This window comes from Penicillium soppii, assembly GCF_028829465.1.
Source record: "Penicillium soppii strain IBT 18220 chromosome Unknown utg000006l, whole genome shotgun sequence".
Taxonomy (NCBI): Eukaryota; Fungi; Ascomycota; class Eurotiomycetes; order Eurotiales; family Aspergillaceae; genus Penicillium; species Penicillium soppii.
The window spans coordinates 3,027,737-3,048,344 of record NW_026643236.1 but is presented as its reverse complement, the minus strand read 5'-3'; the positions used below and the strand labels follow the sequence as shown (position 1 = coordinate 3,048,344).

Genomic DNA, 20,608 nt, shown 5'->3' with positions numbered 1-20,608 from the left:
GTGGTCGGACACTCTGCAGTCAGCCACCGGACGGATGTGAAATTACATCGTATGTAGTCTGCATACATAACAGCCTAGCTCGGTCTCAGTATATACAATATTGTCGATATTTGTATATGTACTTGAATCTAATATACTTGGAAATACTTATACATCTGAAAGAAGTAGTTAATTTGGCAGTGGCGTTGGCCCCGCTCTCTGAAGAATACCTTCTAATACCTGCATGCATTCGGCTAATCAGCTGTTAAATGAAATCACTTCGGATTAACCTGTCTCCGTCATCTTGGCCCCCGAGGTATCCTTAATGTCCACTTGTTTCGGTCGGGGGTTTTTTTGTGGCTAAGTCATATGTATGTTGTATATGTACAGTAGGTGGGTAGTGGATACATTTATATATAGCCTTAGTATATGAATCCATTCAACTATGGATATCTCCTCAGAATACATATATCTTCAGTATGTATCTATACGGTATTTAGGGCCAGAGATACTCAAGATAGTGGTACCGAGTTACTCGTTACGTAAGCGACATTCTAGAAAGAAGAAAAAAAAGAGAGGCGTCACTGGGTCCACTGCTTGCGATCGGAGGCTCTGTTCGAAATTGAAAGAGAAAATATATGAAATAAGGAACAAAGAAAAAGGAAATGCATAGGTAGAATGAGGTTATTTTATATTGAAATCGATGAAAGATTAAAAAAATATATTTACTATATTTTTATAGTATCTCAAATCCAAAATATCACATAGAGAAAAAGAGGGAAAAAAGTACAAGGGTACATAAGATTACGCAGAGGATCATCCCGTCCCGCCCCAAGGCCTTCTGGAAGGAGGAAAGAAGCCCCTTCCCCGTGTTCGCCCCTCCAGGCTCTTTGGTGTTTTGCTTCGACTTCGCTTTCATCTCCTTTTTTGTTTAATAAAACACCTTTTCTTTGTTCTTTTAATCCTATACTCACCGCTAGACAGTCATGTCGGACTGACGTCCTTCCATCTCCTACATTTTCTTTCACAACTGCACAATTGAACCCCCTTCAGCCCTCGATATTTCTCACGTGTCGCTTCAGTCCCATCCCAGTACTCTACCCCGGGGTGGAAAGTGGGCTGCGCGCTTCGATTCATTCGTCTAGTGCGACACATAGTCTAGACTCTGGGGGTGTCTCGGAACCTCCAGTCCACAACGCGACTCGGGACTGCGTCGCTGCAGGAAACAACTCCATTGTTCGATTCGGCGCAACTGTCGACTGTCATTCCTTCTTCCTCCTTGGATTGATCTTTGGGATCCCATATCGCCCGTGTCCGCCGCTCGTTTTTTTCCCTCTCCCTTTTTCTCACTTTTCTCCTTCGACCGACCGACTGACGCTCGTCACCACCAACTTTCCCTCCTCCGAACATCCCTCCCCCAACTTCGTCATCTGAGCCATATGCGAGTCAGGATAGGTCCGACCGGCTCGTCTCCTTTTTCTTTCTCCGATTGAGTTCTTGTCGGTCTTGTGATTCCGGCAGAACAGCCTAATCGGGGTTGTTTTTTACCTTCCTGACAACATGGTGGACCGCGTGGAATGCTCGGGCGTCTACATCGACGACAGAGTGCGGTCGGAAAGATGGGTGCGCAGAAATTCTATAGATGAATCGACGATATCATCAGCAGGTTCTTTCGTGACACCCGAAGAGCCGGAAGCCCTGCAGGCCGATGTGGAGTTACTGCTGGAAGTGTGCAGACAAGGTAGGACTTTCTTTTTTTGCAAAATGCGATGCGTTTGATCACTTGCTAACCATCCGCTTAATAGTTTATCTCTGCCACACTGGATCTTCATTTGCCAATAAGTTAGCCGAGCTCAGCGACCGTGCGGGCAGCGACTGCAACCCAATATTCGCCTTCTTCGATATAGATTTCAGCGGCGAAGAATCAAATCTGGCACGTCGGAAAGCTAGCCGTTCCTCCTGGGCAGATAATGCTCCTCCATCACCAGGTTCCATTCATCGCACGTTCACATTTTCAACCCAGTCTGACGAAGCACGTGGCCTTTCGCTCCTATCGGGCATCTCAAATGATATACAAGCCCAAGAAGGCCCCAATCTGGTCATTCCAATCGCCGTCTTGCGCCTCCCCTCTTTGGATGCATCGATCGACTATGCTGGTACCGGCCCTACTAGTTCACCGCAATCCCAAGGACCTCTCACCGTGGAGCACAAGCAAATTGCGCGTTGTCTTGATGCCGGTTCCGTGGATGTTCTGACTACTCCACTAGATCGGGCACGCGTTCAAGGGCTCGTGGTCCATGCCTATCGCACCCGAAAAACTGCACAAAGAGAGATGTCCCGTTTCCTCGCACGTAGGAAACAACGGAAGCTTTCGTGGGTTGGAGTTCATGACGAGCAGCCTTATTCTTATCTGAGAGAAGCCATGGTCTCGAAACTCATGAAAGGCATCTGCAACCCGGAAGAGATTATTCATGAGTTCCAGGAGGTTGAAATCAGTGTTGATCCCGCACGCGAGCCTTTCATAAAAGAGCAGGTGGGCAGTTGGAATTTTTCGGCCCATGCGTTTACCGAGGATGAACTAGTGCTTTGCGCTTGTGAGATGATTCAACATGCTTTCACCATGCCGGGGTTGGACCATTGGCGGTTGACCCCAGATGAGTTGCAAACTTTCCTTCTTGCTTGTCGCGCTGCCTATAACTCCTTTGTTCTCTATCACAACTTTCGCCATGCTATTGATGTGCTGCAGTCTGTCTTTTGTTTTTTGGTACACATTGGTGCTTTGCCTCGTTATGGACCGGTTGGCCAAGATCAAGTTCCCAAATCCCCGATCGCATCTCTTCTCTCACCTTTTGACGCCCTCACTCTCCTCATATCAGCTATTGGCCATGACGTTGGTCACCCGGGTGTCAACAATTTCTTCTTGGTCAAGCTCAATGCTCCTCTCGCACAACTCTACAACGACAACTCAGTACTAGAAGCGTTTCACTGCGCCGCTTTTTCCCAGATTCTGCGTCGACATTGGCCGTCGGCCTTTAAGGATAAGCAGCTGCGCAAACTCCTCATCAGCTCGATTCTGGCGACAGACATGGGTGTTCACCAAAAGTTCATGCAGCGGATGGGTTCATTCCAAGAAAAGTTCCACGAAAACGGCAAATCGGTGGAAGGCTGGAAGCTGCAAGATGTCGACATGTACAAGACTTTGGTCTGTGGGTTATTGATCAAATGTGCCGACATCAGCAACGTCGCTCGGCCGTGGAAAGTTGCAGAGAAGTGGACTCAAATATTGCAGGAGGAATTCGCCAACCAGGGCGAGATGGAAAGAGAAGTTGGGATGGAAACCGCACTGTTTGGTGGTCCACCGGAGCTAGGGAACATTTACAAATTGGCCACTGGTCAAATTGGATTTATGTCAATCTTCGCCCTCCCGCTATTTGAAGGCATATCCGATCTTCTACCACAGTTGCAGTTCACTGCAGATCATATTCGTCGCAACCAGGCAAAGTGGCACGAACTGTCCAACGAAGAGCTGGAGAAGCAGGGTCTGCCAGTTGAGAAACGGGCCGAAATTACAGTCTCGCCGCGATCCCACAGCCCCGCAGCCCAATCTACCAATACCGAAAAACTGATCATTGACTCCGGAGATGGTGTGGCGGACCCAATCGGATCGTCTGAATCATCGTCAGGAGTAATCTCGGATGGGGCATATAAAGAGAATACCATCGAACCGGTTGTGTCGCCAGACACGGCAGGCCCTCAGATCGAAATTACGGGGAGTCCACTTGACCCGGCAGCTGAGATGGCTTCTCGCAAGTCATCCAGTGCCATGCCGCAGGATCTTTCGTACTTCTCAATTCCAGGCGCCCCGGAGTCGGCCCATGGGTCCATTGGAAACCAGCTGCACAGTCCTCTTCCCGAATCAACTAACCCCACGGATGATCCGGCTGTCCTAGCGGCTGTTTTGTATGCCAATTCTGCCATAGGCGCGAGTACTCCCCTAGGCACAGCGGGGCGTGACCATACACCTGAAGCTGTCGAGAGACCGAGCAGCTCCCGCCAAATCTTTCCGCACGGCTCCCAGCGTCACCATGCGCACCACAGCTCTTCTGCCCGCACTGGCTCGAACCGCAATAGTTGCACTCGGACGCAGAGTACTTACAGCAACAATATGCCATCCATATCTCCTGTGACCAATGCCACCAGCTTTTTGGCTGTAGATAGTGGTGACGAAAAGCGCGTTTCTGGCGAAAGTGCGGCCCAAAGTGATCTTGGGGGACCTGATGACAGCAGCACTCGCCCCAGCACAGCGGATGCGTATCCTTCGAACGTATCAGAGCCTGGGAATGGTTACAATCCAGGTCGCAGTTATGGCCACCGCCATGGCACATCTCGCTCCGAAGATGGCGCTAGCAAAGACTTCTCCAGAATGGCACCTAACGGAACCGGCAGCTCAGCTCATTCGACCACTACTGGTGAGAGCATCAAAAATGAAACGCCGCAAGTAGATGACTCTCATGGTGAACGCCGTAAGCTCCCCAAGCGGCGGAGCCGACTTCGACTTGCTTTCTGGAAGCGTCGCAATCATTCACACGAGGTCCATGGCGAGACATGATTTCTCTTCTTCCTAGCCGGTGCTTTTGCACTTTCCATCACCGGCGTGTGTATAATGCTGCCATGGTCTTATGAATTTCATATGAGACCCGAGGCCATATTGGTGTTCCATGAATTCACGACTCGACCAGATGAAGAGACTCAGTCTTTGGTCTTTCAATACATTGGCTCTCCTGGTCACGACCCCACGAAGTTGATAATGACTCCTACTGTTGAACGCCTGGCTGTATCCCAGACACGAAAACAAATGCAAAGCTTGTCTGGACATATACAGCAAGAAGACAAACCGAGCTACATGTTTATCCCATCCTCTCTCCTCTGTTCAAGGCTAGAGTCACGCTTTAGATTGTGTCCATTCCAACGGATACTGGCATTGGTGGTACATCTGTTCTCTGCATTTCTGCATCGGGCTCACCGACTTTTTTTTCTGTGACGACCATGAACATGTTCGCGTTCTTTTCTTCTTTTCCTTACTCTTATTTCTCATTCTTCATATTTCATTCTTCTCATCCTGCTCTGCCCTAGTGGATGTTTGGGCGGCTCTTTCGTCTTAGAGTTTGGTGGCGGCGTTGTGTCTCTATAAGAGCGGGCTTTCTTTGAATCGGGCCTCGACTCCATGGCCTTGGATATCCTTTCCCTCTCCTGTTGATGTTTGATTATTCTTTTTGTCTTGATTTGTTTCTGTATGGGCTTTATTGAGTAGACCTTTCCGCTATACGCGATAATGAATGTGATGTGAATAGTGAGACGTTCTAAGATTGACAAAGGTCGGCTTGTATAGCTCTTCTTCGGTCCCTATCCCGTCGACTAATTTGTCTTAACCCTGATACTTAGTAGTATGTTGTCTATCAAGGGTCATAATTCTATGTAGCCGTGCCTCAGCGCGTTCTCAAGCTTTCTCCGCGGAAGTTATATCAAGATTAGGGTTCGGAATACACCGTCCCTTGGTCCATACGCCCGGGGCCTCTTGAAACATAGAATCAATACTAATTCATTGCTCCCCCAGAGGGAGTTTAAGTTCGAACTCAGCACCCTTGATATCAAGATTCGATCAGCTTTCGAGCTTAGTACTTAGCTGATCTCGTGCGTCACAGCGTCAGCCATTCCTCCGGTTCGATCCCTCCGGTTCGGGGGTGTTTCCATTCAACCAGACAGAAGATTCTTGAAAGCTCTGGTCCATCGACTAAATATGTAGGAGCTTTCTCCTAGAATCTTGAGTCTTGTTACGCCGCTACCTATATCTCACATTCTGTAAATGTTCGTTTCCTGACATCCCTGACGTTCAAGTCTGTTCCTTCGCGAAAAAGACGATGATTACGTCGATTTTGCAGAATGCCTTGTGGAGAGGGGTTGCTCCTATAAGAAAAAGCTCCTGTTTTAGGAAGGCTTATGATCTTAGTACATGATGACGTTGGTTGGAGCGCCACGAGCAATAAGGAGCTTCAGGACAGCCACCACATCGGACTCGCTAGCTACTGCATGGTGTAAACCCTGCCCTTTTGTGACATCACTGCCACGACTTGGAAGAGAAGATTGAACTTTGGCAAAGAAGCGTGTTCGACCGCATGGGAGAGCGGCGTGTAATCGATGTCACATTAGCGGTTGGCGTGGGCCCCATCGTTAAGAAGCCAGGTTGTCATATCGAGATTGGTAAGAGCATTACTGTCAAAGATTAGAGGTAAATCTAGACATGGGCGGGTCGACCCACGTAAGAATTGGGGGATGCATTCGGCCCTTAGGCTGGTTGATATCCTGTAGGCCCTACCATTAATCCAACCCGTAATAGTAAATACTAAAGTTTAATTAAAGACATCGAAGATAACAGTATATAGCTAGTTAATAGACTATGTTTATTAATATTTACCGTAGATAGAAAGAAGGAGAAATACCTTCGGGCTAGGTATTATTTTTTAGAGGACTATAATGCCGTTTGCATAATGTTCGAAAGCAGATAACTAACACGTTAAGCAAGATCTGGAAGCTAACTGTTCCTCTAGATAAATAGCAGCAGTAAAGATATCGGTTCGATTATAGTTAAAGTACCGTACTGACAACTATATAACTAGCAGAAGCCTAGAGCAAGAATCTTATAGTTAACAACATTAGACCTACAGCTAGCTAGACATTATTTAGCTAGATAGATGACGCTAGGCGTAAGAAAATTGGATGAAGTACTTCTAAGGGCGATTCAATATTTTTAGGACCACAGAGCTATATTCTAGGTTTAAATATACTTCAGACGTAGATCAATGATGATCAATGATATCATAATATCTAACAAGACCTAGAGATAAGATAATCACCATCGTTAGAGATTGACTGAAAGATCGGCATGTTGTATACTCCACAACAAGATTTCAACGACAAGGTATGCCTTCATGCCCCGAGCACACCGTATTGCAATACAGGAAGAGGGTGTAGCATAATTCGAGAATAGATAATTGACTGATATTATGGATCACCTGACAATTTCTCATTCTTTCACCCTCAAGTTGATTGGGACCAAACAATGTGACCGATCATGCACATCCGATCTTTGGGAATTCCGATCAGACCAGTGATATCGCTCCATCGCTTGTCTGTTTTCATGAAGATTCAACTTCAAAGGTAGCCTGCATTACATTTGATGCATGTTGGCTCGTCCGGAACGGGTCTAGATTTATGGCAGGTCATGCTCAAGGGACTATAGTTGATATGTCCCGATGTAAAGCTAGATATCAATCAAGCAGCTCTATCCTTTTTGACCATATAAAAGTATAAGATACCCAGTTCCTTCCAAAGTTTCGCATCCAGCGCACAAACCACCAGTTTGACCCATCACCGCGGAGTTTGGGCATTGATTTGTATACGGCAGTGGCATCATACTACATCAGTACAGTACATATTTGGTTTCTCGCTTTTATTTTCAGTGCCCTCCTGTTTTCCAACGAGGACCATCTTATTTCATTTTGGTTCGCGGACACTCAAAGGACCATTTCAAGGACGTAAGTATTGACAATACCCTTAGCAGAGGCCTCGGTGGATGAAGGAACGGGGAGGGGCGGTAGTTCCTCTCCTGCACTAGCGCCATCTTTTCCTCTGGTCTTGATGTATGACTGTTTCTGAATCTTTCCAGCATTGTGGCTTGTCGTGATATATTGTGGGTTGTGCGGTCAAATACCTACCTTAGTACATTACCTTACATACAAATCAGCATAAATATACTAGAAGAGGTAATTCTTTTCACTGCCGCTCTTGATCACCGCTTCATAATCGCTTGGAAAATTGTTCCGTATCTTGATCCCTGACGGAGTATGCACCTGTAGTAGAACATTGCGCTATGCCCTGTGAAGAATACGACCCCCTAATCACTCAGCGGGCCAACAATCAGCGCACCGGTCGTGACACCATTCGTTTAGCTAAGCCCCTGACAAGAGCTAATAGAGTGTACTACCTTATGCAAGGTCGCGCATCATGTATATGCCTATTTTGCATAGCTCCGTTCCAATGGGCGGTTGGTCAACAATTTTGGTTTATTGCCATCATGGCGGCATCACCAAATAGAAATTCGTACCCGGTCAGTATGTTACACAATGGCGTAGACAATGCACATGGATCCAAGGATCGTGGAGGATCTCCTAGAGGTGGTTACACGATCACGTCCACGTTGCTATTTTGCATCGCCATGTGTTTATATCTCTGACTAATAAGCGATAAATCAAATTCGTTTTCTTAAAAGCAAGGCGCGTGGGCATAGTTGCACCCCAAACATGTCAATTTCCAGAGTGCATCTGCAACCTCCTCCTTTGAACCTCTGCCGGTCTACTAATTACCAGAAGACAGCGGAAAGCTCTTTCCCCTTGGTTTGCTTAGCAGATAATGTAGTAGAAGACCATTACTCTCTACGCGATATAACTAACGTTAGACTAGAACGCATCGATCTAGTAAGTTTCGTATAAGAATAAGATGCACTTGGCTAGGACCCGTTATTATCTTTTGTTTATAGGTGTAATATCTTGTCCGTGTTCTGCAACGAGTCTCCGAGGGCTTCGTTCTCTCCATCCTCGACATAATTGGGATTTAGACATCCTGGCAAAGGTCGTACCAACCCATGGGCTCGCTGATCGAACCCAAAAAACAGTATGAACGCCACCGAATTTGCCTCGGTCTAGCTGAAGGGTAGGTTTTAACATAACATATTCATAAACATTGATAATTTATCAACTTTATCTTGAATAACTTAGTGATTTCAAGACGTTCAATTGTATATATATTAATTTGGTAGTAATTAGCTATTTATCTAGATTTAGTAAGGTATAATATTAGGGTTGTGGTAGAAAAGTGGTGTAGTAGGAAGAAGCTTAGATCGTTATAGAAATATATACTTACTATAGAACAAAAGTAGTGTTTCCTATGTGAACGTAAGAACAAAACAGCGGGAGATATTATCATTCGGACATCGAATAAGGTACATAACTCTTAATTTACTATCCCTTTGCCTCTACTGTATTCCCTTTTTGTTTCACTACATTAATGATCTCAAATCAATATTCGATCCCTTTTGTGTTAAATATGATTGGACTGACTTAATGCTTAATGCAGATGAATGGCGCTAGATTGACGACCTAGGCACCTTTATGGATCACGAAGCCATTCTTTGATTTTACCCTTGAGCTATCAAAGACAAAGGACGCTACCACTGATCATGTCTTCAAGATTTATAACAAGCCTTTTGAACACCTTAAGTGTCAAAGGACTAGCGTAAAAGTAAAAGGTGCCCTAGAGAAAGACAATGCGCAAGGTCCTTAATGCTACACGGGAGAAGCTTGCTGGCCATCACAAGCAGACTAATGCAATCTGAGGAAATCTCTATGCGTTTGGAAAATACTCTGGCTATTACATAAGTTCCAATTCATGTTTACAAATGATTAGGACGATCAATGGCGCGAGCATATCGAAAGAGCTTTCGAAAAGCTTTGTCTCTCATCACCCTGTGCTGTGAAATACTCAGTGAGCAGAACCATGAGCACCCTCATAACGCAGCGGCACCCCGATGGGGGAAATGGCGACCGCGGCCTAAAATCCGGTAGATACTGATACAAATGTAGGCTCACGAAGTCGCGGTGATTCCGGAATTAGGTGCTTCTATACTTCTAGCATTACCGCACAACCATCAAGCCTGACTCTGTAACACGCCTGGAATTAGACAGAGTATTGCTGTGGATATTTCGAGTACCTAGGTTAGAGCTCCAGATTATGTATCAACATCACGTAGATTCAAAACTCAGTGACTATTTGCACAATTGCCTATAGGCAATCCTCGCAAGGCACGTCTTTATTCTCTTCCTTCGCAGTCGCAGTCGCAGCCGCAGCCGCAGCCGCAGTTGTCTTCTCCTTCTGCTCAACTTGTTGCGCCTTCAGGGCTCGGTCTGTATGACCCAGATCCCTCTCGGGGGCAATGACATTACGTACAAGGGATTTGAGAGCTTTGACTTCTGTAGATAGAAGAGCGTGGTTAGCTGTCAGACTGCGAAGTCTACAATCTTATCCAGTATCATTATCCACATCCATGCACGGATAAGGATGTGGATGTAGATATCCAGAAATGATTCAGTGACGAAAAAAGAGAACAATGAAGACATACCAGGGAATCCGCCGTCTCTCTTTCGATCCCACAGAATATTCTCCTGTGCCGAGTCCTGGCCGGCCGTATCATGCCATATCGTCACCGTGAATACACCCCCGGTCATAGGCACCAAGGCCACTTCACCCAGGTCGGTGCCGAATGTTGAGAGGAGTTCTTGGGCGAACTATAACTGTGTTAGTTTATTGTATATTCTGCGTTTCTATGGTATATGCATATGGTGATCTTTGCATAGGATCCCAAAGATTGATGTACAAAGTACAGTTGGGGTCCAGACAATATGATAGGTCACACAAGACATTGACTTACGTATGCGGCGCGTAGCATCCATCGACACTGGGTGCAAAATTTGATTGTGATGCGGGGGAGGTGGACGTGTTCCAGTGTAGTTTTCTTTTCATTGCCGGTGGGCTGAGCTGTTGAGTCGCCCATGTTGTGTGGAGTGAAGGTTATGGCTGGTAGATTCTGGCCCAGGTGGTAAATTTCAGGTATCGTTGATGGAGTGGCCTGATATTGAATCGATGTTCAAGTTCAAGACTCATGAAGTGGGACGATTATCTGGATGATGTCAGCGGGGATTGGCCTCCTGAGCTGAATTTTTATTATTGATGATAGCTGTGGTGAGCACAGTCGATACATAAGTTGACTGTGCTTATGGCTTAAAATAATACAATGCAGTGTGCAGATCAAAATAGTATATTACGACCTGCCAACTGCGAAGTTAAGGTTCAAAGCCCAAACACTGGTGAGAATCGATCCCAACTGTCGGGTCGAGGCAACCAAACACATTTTATGAACTTTGATAGTCATGAATCCCTCGGGAAAAAATAGCGCAAAATCGATTAGATCGGTATGATATTGGTCATGGATGCGAATCTATGATACACGAAAGGCAACCGAATCTCACGCCTAGAAGTGAGAGACTTTTGAAGAGAAACCGTAACAAGTTACATAAGAGAAAAAAGAAAATAAGAAAGGCCAATTCCAAAACACAGCGAGAAGGGGGAATGTTGCGATCCAGAGAAGATAACAAAGGTTAAGGGCGGAACAGGTGCATCGTCAAGTACACTGCAAGGATGCAAGGATAAGGGACCAGATCGAAAAAAAAGGCGACAAAACAAAGCGAAATCCATGTGTGATCTCTGGCGTTGAAGGTTTCGTGCAGGACCAGCAGACGATTCTTTCAGGCCGACATTTCGCTTTGTCCGCGCACAGTGTCTTGTTCAGGGGGTCCAAGGGGTGATCGTGAAGGAGTCCGGAATTAAGTAGAAGAAGAAAAAAAAAAGAGGGAGAGCGAGATATCATGGCGATTATATCCGTCGTGAGTTCCATTACATGACAGTGCAGCACCCTCCCTGCTGTTGAGGAGCGTAAGGGTCCTCGCGCTTATCGACCTATTTGATCCAATGTTAGATGCGCGCGCAAGCCATTGAGAAAACCCGGTCGCATACCTGTCCCCATACAGATGGCACCATGAAGTCGCGAGTATTGTTGCAGTAGCTGATGAGACTATTAAGAGGGTCAGTATTGAGTTCAAAAAAGGACAAAGAAATGGTTGACGGACGAGAGAGCTGCCTCGGAGACCTTCACCCGTGGGCGATCCAGATCCTCCTTCAGACGGGCATTGAGCTCGGTCAGCCGACGGTATTTCAAGTCGGCGACACTCTGCTTCTTGTTCTTGACATCACCACCAGATCGGAGTTCGTAGGCAGGCATCGTGGATGGGTTGAGCTTTGAAGAGTCGCGAACGGGGGAGAAAGGGGGGAGGGGGTTTTGGATCGGCAAGTCAAGGGTGTAAGAATTAGGTTAGGGTCCGGGTTTTCAGGGGAAACCGTGCCGAAATATGAGAATTGAGAAGAGAAGAAGTGAAAAAAAGAAGGTGAATGAGTAGGTCGAAATTAGTGAAAGAATGATACAAAGGAATGAAAGGCCGTAGGGATTTTCCTTTAGAGAAGAGGCACAGGTCCGTGGGTTTCCCTTTTTCTTTTTTTACACGTAATGTGTTTATGGGGGAATCGGGGATTTGGGGAGGTACCCAGTACTTCGGATGGATCGGGGTATACTATTGTGGTACTATTGACGGGTAATTTTGTTTTGTGGTACCATATACATTAACTTCGGACTGATGGATTCGTATAAGTGTCGGATTCGGAATAAGATCGTTGTAATTGAAATGGTTGTTTTTGAATTATAAATAGTTGATGATTATCTCATTCGATGTCAGATGGACAACTGTTATATAGGATTTCTATGAGAACACTACAAGGTATGTACAGTTATACATAATATGACAGGTATATTGTCCAAAATTTCACCTAGATCTACATACATATTTAGTTACCATAGTAAATTAATTTCATGTATTGTAATTTTGCCTGTACTATGCAGATAGTATTGTATATTGCTGCCTCAGGCCACAACACGTGATCGCCATCGCTTAGCCCGAAGTGGGAACACTGGCGGCGGGTTCCAATTTTCGCTGCTTCACGCACATTGTGAATCTTCCCCTCGTTATCGGGTCTTCGCGTGGAAGCACCTCTAATCGCAACCTTCAACGCTGCCCGTGTGTGTCACCGGGTTCTTGGACTTATTTTTACCCATTTTTCTCGATCCCAGTTCTCATCTTTGATTCATACCCCCAAAGGGGCATCCACCCATTATGCCGCCTCCTCCGCATATCAAGCCTGAGAATGTTCTCAAGGTGAGCTCGCCATCGCTGTCGCCCATACGATACAATACATCAGTTGCTAATAGTTATATCACGGATAGAGGGCCCAGGAACTTATCGCCGTTGGTCAGGCCCCCGCCGCCTTGACCGTCCTTCACGAACATGTCACCTCCAAGCGTACCCGCAGCAGCCCCATCGCCTCGCTCGAGCCGGTGATGCTCTTGTTCGTTGAACTGTCCGTCGACCTTCGCAAGGGCAAGGCTGCCAAGGATGGTCTCTACCAGTACAAGAACATCGCCCAGAACACCAATGTCGGCACTATCGAGGTTCGTGTCGATCACTCTACGGAAGAAAAAAAAAGTTGTTCTGGTACTAACCTAGGGAATTTTTTCATCTTTGCAGATCGTCCTCAAGAAGTTCATCGAGCTCGCCGAACAGAAGGTCACCGAGGCTCAGGCCAAGGCCGACGAGATCCAGTCGTCCCTCGAGTCCGCCGCCCCCTCCGCTAACGTTGAGGATCTGGAAGCTATTGAGACCCCCGAGACCATTCTCCTCGCCACTGTCTCCGGTGAGCAGTCCCGCGACCGTACTGACCGCGCCGTTGTTACTCCTTGGTTGAAATTCCTCTGGGAGACCTACCGCACCGTTCTCGAGATCCTGAAGAACAACGCCCGTCTCGAGATCATGTACCAGTCGACTGCTCTGCAGGCCTTCAAGTTCTGCCAGAAGTACACCCGCAAGACCGAGTTCCGCCGTCTCTGTGAGCTGCTCCGCAACCACGTTCAGAACGCCGCCAAGTACTCCTCGCAGATGCACGCTATCAATCTGAGCGATGCCGACACCCTCCAGCGTCACCTAGACACGCGTTTCCAGCAGCTGAATGTTGCCGTTGAGTTGGAACTCTGGCAGGAGGCTTTCCGCAGCATTGAGGATATCCACACTTTGCTGAACCTGAGCAAGCGCCCCGCGAAGAACATCATGATGGCCAACTACTACGAGAAACTTGCCCGCATTTTCCTCGTCAGCGAGAACTACCTCTTCCACGCCGCCGCTTACAACCGTTACTACAACCTCCTCCGTCTTTCCTCTGCTGCCCTGGCCAGCGGCCAGAGCTCCAAGAAGGAGAACCCTTCGGTCACCGAGGCCGAAATGACCAAGGCTGCCTCTTTCGTCTTCCTCTCCGCTCTGTCCATTCCTGTTATCAGCACATCCCGCTCCCGCGGCGCTCTGGTTGATGTGGATGAGGCTCGCAAGAACAAGAACACCCGCCTCACCAACCTTCTCGGCATGGCCACCTCCCCCACCCGTACCGTTCTGTTCCGCGACGCCCTTAACAAGGGCCTGCTCCGCCGCGTGCGCCCCGAGATTCGCGAATTGTACAACATCCTGGAGGTCGACTTCCACCCTCTGTCGATTTGCAAGAAGATCACCCCCATTCTAACCAAGATCGGTGCTGATCCCGAGATGGAGAAGTACATCGTGCCTTTGCAGCAGGTCATTCTCACCCGTCTGTTCCAGCAGCTGTCCCAGGTTTACGAGTCCGTTGAGCTCAAGTTCGTCTACGAACTTGCCCAGTTCCCCGACCCCTTCCAGATCACCCCCGCCATGATCGAAAAGTTCATCATGAACGGTTGCAAGAAGGGCGACCTCGCCATTCGCGTTGACCACATCTCGGGCGTCTTGACTTTCGACTCTGACATCTTCTCTTCTTCCAAGGCCATGCACGCTGGTAGCGGTGCTGGCTCCGCCGAGAGCGACGTGGGCTCCGTGCAGCGTCTGCAGCACACTCCCGCCGAGATCGCCCGCTTCCAGGTTGCTCGTCTCGCCAAGACCCTCCACATTTCCTGCATGTACGTCGACCCCTCGTACAACGAGGCCCGCCTCCAGGCCAAGCAGACCGCCCAGGCCCGCGCCATTGCTGGTGCCGCCCAGGAGCACGAGGAGACTTTGGCTCGCCGTGTTCTTATCGACAAGAAGAAGGAAGCAGCCACCGATGCTTTGCAGCGCAAGCAGCGTGAGGAGGAGACCCGCAAGCGTCAACGTGCCCACCAACTCCAGGAGGCCGAGAAGCAGCGTCTGGCTGATGAGCAGCGTGACCGTGAGCTCAAGCGCATCAAGGACGAACAGGATCGCATTCGCCAGGAGGAGCTCAAGAAGCAGATTGAGGAGCTCAAGACTGGAGTCAAGGGTATTGACATCAGCGAGCTTGACCTCGATGAGTTGGATGCCAACCGCCTGCGTGCTATGAAGTTAGCCCAGCTCGAGAAGGAGAAGAACGAGCTGAACGACCGCATTCGTACAACCGCCAAGCGTATCGATCACTTGGAGCGTGCCTTCCGCCGCGAGGAGCTGAAGCACATCTCCGACGACTACGAGGCCCAGAAGAAGGTGGATCGGGAACTTTACGACAAGCAGAACGCCCTCGCTCTGCAGGAGTCCAAGGAGAAGCACGCCGAGGCTGTTGCCCTCAAGCACCGCCTGGGCCGTCTGGTTCCTCACTTCAGCAACTTCCGCAAGGAGGTTTCCGAGAAGCGCCACGAGGAATTCGAGAAGCGTCGCAAGGCCGCCGAGCGCGAGTACGAGGCCAAGAAGAAGCAGCGTGTCAAGGAGGTGCAGGAGCGCCGCCGTCTCGAGAAGCAGCAGCGCGAGGAAGAGGAGCGCAATCGCCTGGAGGAGGAGGAACGTGCCGCTCGCGAGGAGCAGGAGCGCATTGCCCGCGAGGAGGAGCGCCGTCGTGTTATGGCCGAAGAGAAGGCCAAGCGCGACGAGGAGCGATCGTTCGTAATCCCTGAGCCCAAAATCACTTCATATTATGGTACTAACCTTGCAATTAGGAAAATGGACGAGATTGCTATCAAGCAGCGACAGAGAGAGGAGGAAGCCGAAGCCCGGCTGGCAGCTCGCAAGGGAGGATTCGGAGACAGCTCCGAGAGACCCCGCATCAACATCGCCCCTCGGACTGGTGCTCCTCCCTCCACCTGGAGAGAGCGTCAAGCCGCCAAGGAGGCTGGTGGTGCCCCCGCCGAGTCTGCTCCCACTCGCGAGGAGCCCGCGCCTGCCCGCAAGATCGGTGGTGGCTACGTGCCTCCTCACTTGCGTGCCGGAGCCTCCGCCAGCTCTGGGTCCGCACCCCCTCCCCCTGCTCCCCGCGAGGCCCCCACTGAACGCTGGGCCCCTCGCGAGCCCCGCGAATCCGCTCCCCGTGAGGCCCCCACCGAGCGCTGGGCTCCCCGTCAACCTCGCGAATCTTCCTCTCAGTCCCCTGCGCCTTCTTCCAAGCCCGAGGAATCCAAGCCCGCCGCTGGCGGCAAGTGGGTTCCCAAGTGGAAGCAGCAGCAGTAAACGACCGGGTCACGAGTTGATAGCTATGACTTTCCCATTCAAAAAGTATATCGAAGCTCTTTTCTCTTTGGCGCTGTTCTCATGACCCTTCTGCATCTTTGTATCATCGACCCCATGGGGTTTTATGGTCTGTCTTTTTTGCGTTTCGATGTCTCTAATTTATTCTCTTTTCCCGGAAGGATAGATGGCGATTTTTGCCGTCTTTGATGCCAATATCATGCTCGTTTCCCTGTGTCTTAGATCTACGGTATCTATGGTAGTGCTGCTGTCGCGGCTAGGTTATCATATAGATAGTCAGGTTTTCTCAATCTGATCATTCTACATTCACTTTATTCCAGCCGTAGAGCTCGGTATCAAGGTATTGTCTCCGTAGATATCTAGCAGTATGTATCTGATTTTAGGCCGTAATTACAATCTTCCCGATCGGGATGCCGCCGCTTTATAAGGATGCTCAGGGTCCTGCTCTATATCATGTTGAGTGTTGAGTTTATATAGCGACTCGCCATATTCCAAATGAGGACATTGATAATTTAAACCATGGCACAGCTATCACTCCTAAAATTATACTCTTATTTTTTAATACCGTAGATGCGATCCCAATTAAGCCGAGAAGTCTCCTCCTGGACGCCAAAACTAGCCATCCGTAGCCCTTGGTCTGAATCTCGAACAAGCTCCCCGAACTGGACGTTGAGTTCCTTTAATTAATCGGGGAAGTTCTCCTCGCCGCTTAAGCATCCACCCCTTGCAAACTTGTCCAGTGTCTCACTTCTGGATGTTGTTTTGAAAAGATGAAGGAATCCACCATCGGTAGCCGATACGCCATTTGCACGAAGGGCGTTAAATCCAAGAACCATACACATAGAGTACCTGCAAGGATCAGGCAGTATGGTATGATGAGATTGCCTTGATTTTCACATGAGAACGGAAAGGAGGTATGCTTTGAGGCTCCTCATTAATAAGAAGGCGATTCATCTGCGATTAGCACCTGGGCATTCGTAATATTGCGGCGCTTCACCGGATATCGTTCTAATATAAGGAATAGACCCATACATGGACCCTGAGAAGATTTAAAACAAAAAGGGAAACCGCAGCAGCACCGCTTCGGATCAACACCCCCATCACGGTGCTACAACTGCGTCCTGGAAATCATTATCCGAAGGGATTCTGCCTAGTATGCACCGCACGGGGACAGACTTGCCAGACGAGAAGCATGACCTTGGTTACCTTCCTGATCGGATCCCCTTTGCGGGACTCAGCCTCACAGAACGACGCCCGGGTGAAATGGGCGATCGACAGCGGCAATGCACCCAAAATAGGTGGGAGGACGGGAGATAATCTTGAGCATACCCCCAGAGACTATTTTCGAAGATGATTGATTCGAAATGTGGCATGAAGATGTAAGTGGCGAGGAGACCGATCAGGCTGGTGATCGAGAGTCACAAGGGTATGATGCGCAGAACCAAGATCGGGTGCAAACCTGGCTTAGTTCAGTTGAATAATGAAGTAATAACCTCTAGATGGTCCCTTAATACAAGGGCCCAAGAGTGAAAGTGATTGCGGCTTTTCATAATTAGTCAGGGCAATTGGTTCAGTCTCCCATGCATTAATTGTCTTTTTGTTGATACCAGGGACAATGGCATTTCAGCAAGAGCTTACCTACATGCTATACATAGAAATAGCAGGTTGATTCATTTACAACACGTAGTTGTAGACTTCAAATGGTATCACAATTTCGAGCCTATATGCAAGTAATCTAAGAAGCTCTTTCAATATGAACAAGGGCCCAGATAATGAGAGATGGCCCAGCAAAAATGAATATGGATATCTGACAAAATGAACAAAGAAAAGATAAGAACACAAAAGGAAAGCAGTCTAGTATCCCTACCAAAAGAAATATTAATCATGAACATCAACATCAATTTATGCTGCAGCAACCTCTGCATTAGCTCCAAATAGCTTCTCCCGCCACTCGCCACAGACAGCCTCAAATCCACTAACGACATCACCGCAGACCTTGCCAGCCTCGCGATCTTTCAACCGGCGGTCCCATTCACCCTTTTCAATCCATCGTGAACCTTCCTCACGACTCTCTTCTTCCCGTCGAATATCAGCGACAAGTTCTCGCGCAGACCGTAGTCTTCGCGAAGCAGTTGATGTCAACTGCCGTGACTCGTAGAGAGTGTCGCTTAGTCCGCGAAGTAACTGGGTGATTTCGGCAGTTTGAGAGATGAGGGATTGGAGAGACACGAGAGGATTTTGAGCGGATGACTGGGGGGTGACTGGCCTGGAGCCGTGCCGGGGATGATCAGGGAATGGATATGGGAGATTGGGCAACAGGCCTTCATCGATGAGAGGCATGAGAGAGTCGATGGCTTCTTCGGAGAGGAGGGGGAATGGAGAGAACAAGAGGGGGTGAATGAGAGATTGGAGAGTGCGGGTTTGGTGTGTCAAATGCGACGTAATTGAAGAATGGGCGGTAATAAGTCTACATTAACATCAGTGACTTGGATCCTTGTTCATATACTGATCGACTTACCTCATGGCACTGTTTTCAATCCCACTCTGCCCACCGAGATCCTTCAGCGATTCCACCGTCCGCTTAATGACATGGTCATTCTCGCTTCCATTATTCTCTATACCCCGTCGCACCAGACTTTCAATCTCAGCCATCTGATTCTCAAGTGCGGGAGAGATATCAGCGGCCTCATCGAGATCCGAATCAGGTCCATAATCCGAGCCATCATACTGTGACTCCTGCCGGCGGTGCTGTCGCAGATGGTTTGCTCGGTTCTTATTCCTGGACGGATGGAGAGAGTCTCTTTCTGGTGAGACCGATGGTGACCGGGTGCGCATGCCACGCTCCGATTGAAGGAATGTGTCTTCTCCATCGCTAACACCCATATGTTGTGACCCCGCGCGACTCATTTCCTGGCCTGACGCATACCCATACCCATCGTCTTCTTCTTCCCACGCATCGGCTAGTTCGTCCGCCAGGTTGCCCAGTCCTCCCCCACCTGCATCGGCGGTGCCGGTGAATTCGCCAGATTCTTGGTACCCGCTCATGGCGGTGGAATTATGACGGGAGGTAATGGGGGACGGTGGAGCTGATAGACGGGGTGTCTGCGGTGATCGAGGACTTGCTAGTGAGAACCCATTTCCTACTGTCCCGGGGGAGATTGGTGTGTCGTCGATAGATGATCGATAGCGGTGTGAGAGTTTCAGGGGAGACGGAGGGGCGGGCATTGCGTTTGGAGAAATTGCACAGGATTCTGGGGTGAAATAGATTCTGCCGAAGAGCTAGGATGGCTGGAGAGTATTGCAGTCTAGCTAGCGATAAGAATCAGGCCGTCTGAGTCCAGCTACAGGCGAAGAATAAGTTGTTGATTGTTGTTTAAGACACAATTGGATGTGCCGGTATCTCCGAACCGAGTCAATGTCGCAAAGTTGGGCGGAAAGGAACAGAGATAGAACCAGATTGGATTGAGACAAAGAAGAAATAAAACAAAAGACTTCTAAAAGGAGTGACTGCCAGGGTATATACAGGAATACAGGAGGGGTCATCTAGAAGACCCTCAAGATCAACAATATTCACCGCCGACAAGTTCGGCAAAAAAAGGAACAGCTTCAAACCCCCACATTATGTCTTTCAAAGGTTTGTGATAGGATCTGGTTTGATCAATTGATTCACTATGAGCTCCATTGAGCGCATGTCCCCTCTGGACCTGTTAAACCTGAACCAGACAAATCTCGACCCCCTGACAGAGAACTATGACCTTGGCTTCTATCTCAATTATCTGAACAAATGGCCGTCACTTTTCAGCACTGTGACAGACCGTGATGCGGGCATCGTGGGCTATAGTATGTACTAGCTCTCGATTTGCAACAGACTTCCATGAAAACAAAGCTAACCTCCTCTTTCAAGTCATGGGAAAGCTAGAAGAGCAACACCCCTCAATGCGACACTCAGAGCACTACACACCATGGCACGGACACATCACAGTGCTAACCGTGGCACCAGCCTGGCGTCGGCTTGGATTTGCACGCAGGCTGACCGAGCAGCTGGAGCGCGGATCCGATAGCAAAGATGCCTGGTTTGTGGATCTATACGTTCGGGCCGGGAATAAGGTTGCATACGACATGTACAAGGGCATGGGGTGAGTGCTACGCGAGGTTTCATTGAGTTTGATCTGCTCTCTGACTAATTCAATCAAAACAGGTACTCTGTATTCAGGCGAGTGGTCAATTATTATAGTGATGATCCATCGGGGATGTCGGAAACTGGAGAAGATGCGTTCGATATGCGCAAGCCGTGCAGTCGGGATAAGAAGCTTGAGCACGTGCGAGAAGATGGCGAGAACTTCCCTGTTGGCCCAGAGGATGTTATGTAA

General features: G+C 48.6%; 6 protein-coding genes across 6 annotated transcripts; 3 read left to right on the top strand and 3 right to left on the bottom strand.

Annotated features, from left to right (window-relative positions):
• Window positions 1–1,539: 1,539 nt before the first annotated feature.
• pdeB (3',5'-cyclic-nucleotide phosphodiesterase PDE2) lies at window positions 1,540–4,588 on the top strand (the record flags this gene model as incomplete). Its single annotated transcript, XM_057244050.1, has 2 exons — window positions 1,540–1,720; window positions 1,785–4,588. 2 exons carry the CDS (start codon window positions 1,540–1,542, stop codon window positions 4,586–4,588), a joined length of 2,985 nt encoding a protein of 994 aa, XP_057095588.1.
• A 5,285-nt stretch (window positions 4,589–9,873) lies between these two features.
• N7529_008522 (Rdx family protein) lies at window positions 9,874–10,642 on the bottom strand (the record flags this gene model as incomplete). Its single annotated transcript, XM_057244049.1, has 3 exons — window positions 9,874–10,061; window positions 10,211–10,376; window positions 10,520–10,642. 3 exons carry the CDS (start codon window positions 10,640–10,642, stop codon window positions 9,874–9,876), a joined length of 477 nt encoding a protein of 158 aa, XP_057095587.1.
• Window positions 10,643–11,541: 899 nt separating this feature from the next.
• Window positions 11,542–11,926, bottom strand: N7529_008521 (guanine nucleotide-binding protein subunit gamma; the record flags this gene model as incomplete). The annotated part of the gene is made up of 3 exons (XM_057244048.1): window positions 11,542–11,604; window positions 11,662–11,719; window positions 11,775–11,926. The coding sequence occupies 3 exons, from the start codon at window positions 11,924–11,926 to the stop codon at window positions 11,542–11,544; spliced, it is 273 nt and encodes a 90-aa protein (XP_057095586.1).
• Window positions 11,927–12,869: 943 nt separating this feature from the next.
• On the top strand, window positions 12,870–16,220 carry tif32 (putative eukaryotic translation initiation factor 3 subunit EifCa; the record flags this gene model as incomplete). The annotated part of the gene is made up of 3 exons (XM_057244047.1): window positions 12,870–12,911; window positions 12,980–13,204; window positions 13,281–16,220. The coding sequence occupies 3 exons, from the start codon at window positions 12,870–12,872 to the stop codon at window positions 16,218–16,220; spliced, it is 3,207 nt and encodes a 1,068-aa protein (XP_057095585.1).
• Window positions 16,221–18,140: 1,920 nt separating this feature from the next.
• Window positions 18,141–19,463, bottom strand: N7529_008519 (uncharacterized protein; the record flags this gene model as incomplete). Its single annotated transcript, XM_057244046.1, has 2 exons — window positions 18,141–18,705; window positions 18,757–19,463. The coding sequence occupies 2 exons, from the start codon at window positions 19,461–19,463 to the stop codon at window positions 18,141–18,143; spliced, it is 1,272 nt and encodes a 423-aa protein (XP_057095584.1).
• Window positions 19,464–19,909: 446 nt separating this feature from the next.
• On the top strand, window positions 19,910–20,608 carry N7529_008518 (peptide alpha-N-acetyltransferase complex B subunit NAT3; the record flags this gene model as incomplete). Its single annotated transcript, XM_057244045.1, has 3 exons — window positions 19,910–20,078; window positions 20,143–20,374; window positions 20,437–20,608. 3 exons carry the CDS (start codon window positions 19,910–19,912, stop codon window positions 20,606–20,608), a joined length of 573 nt encoding a protein of 190 aa, XP_057095583.1.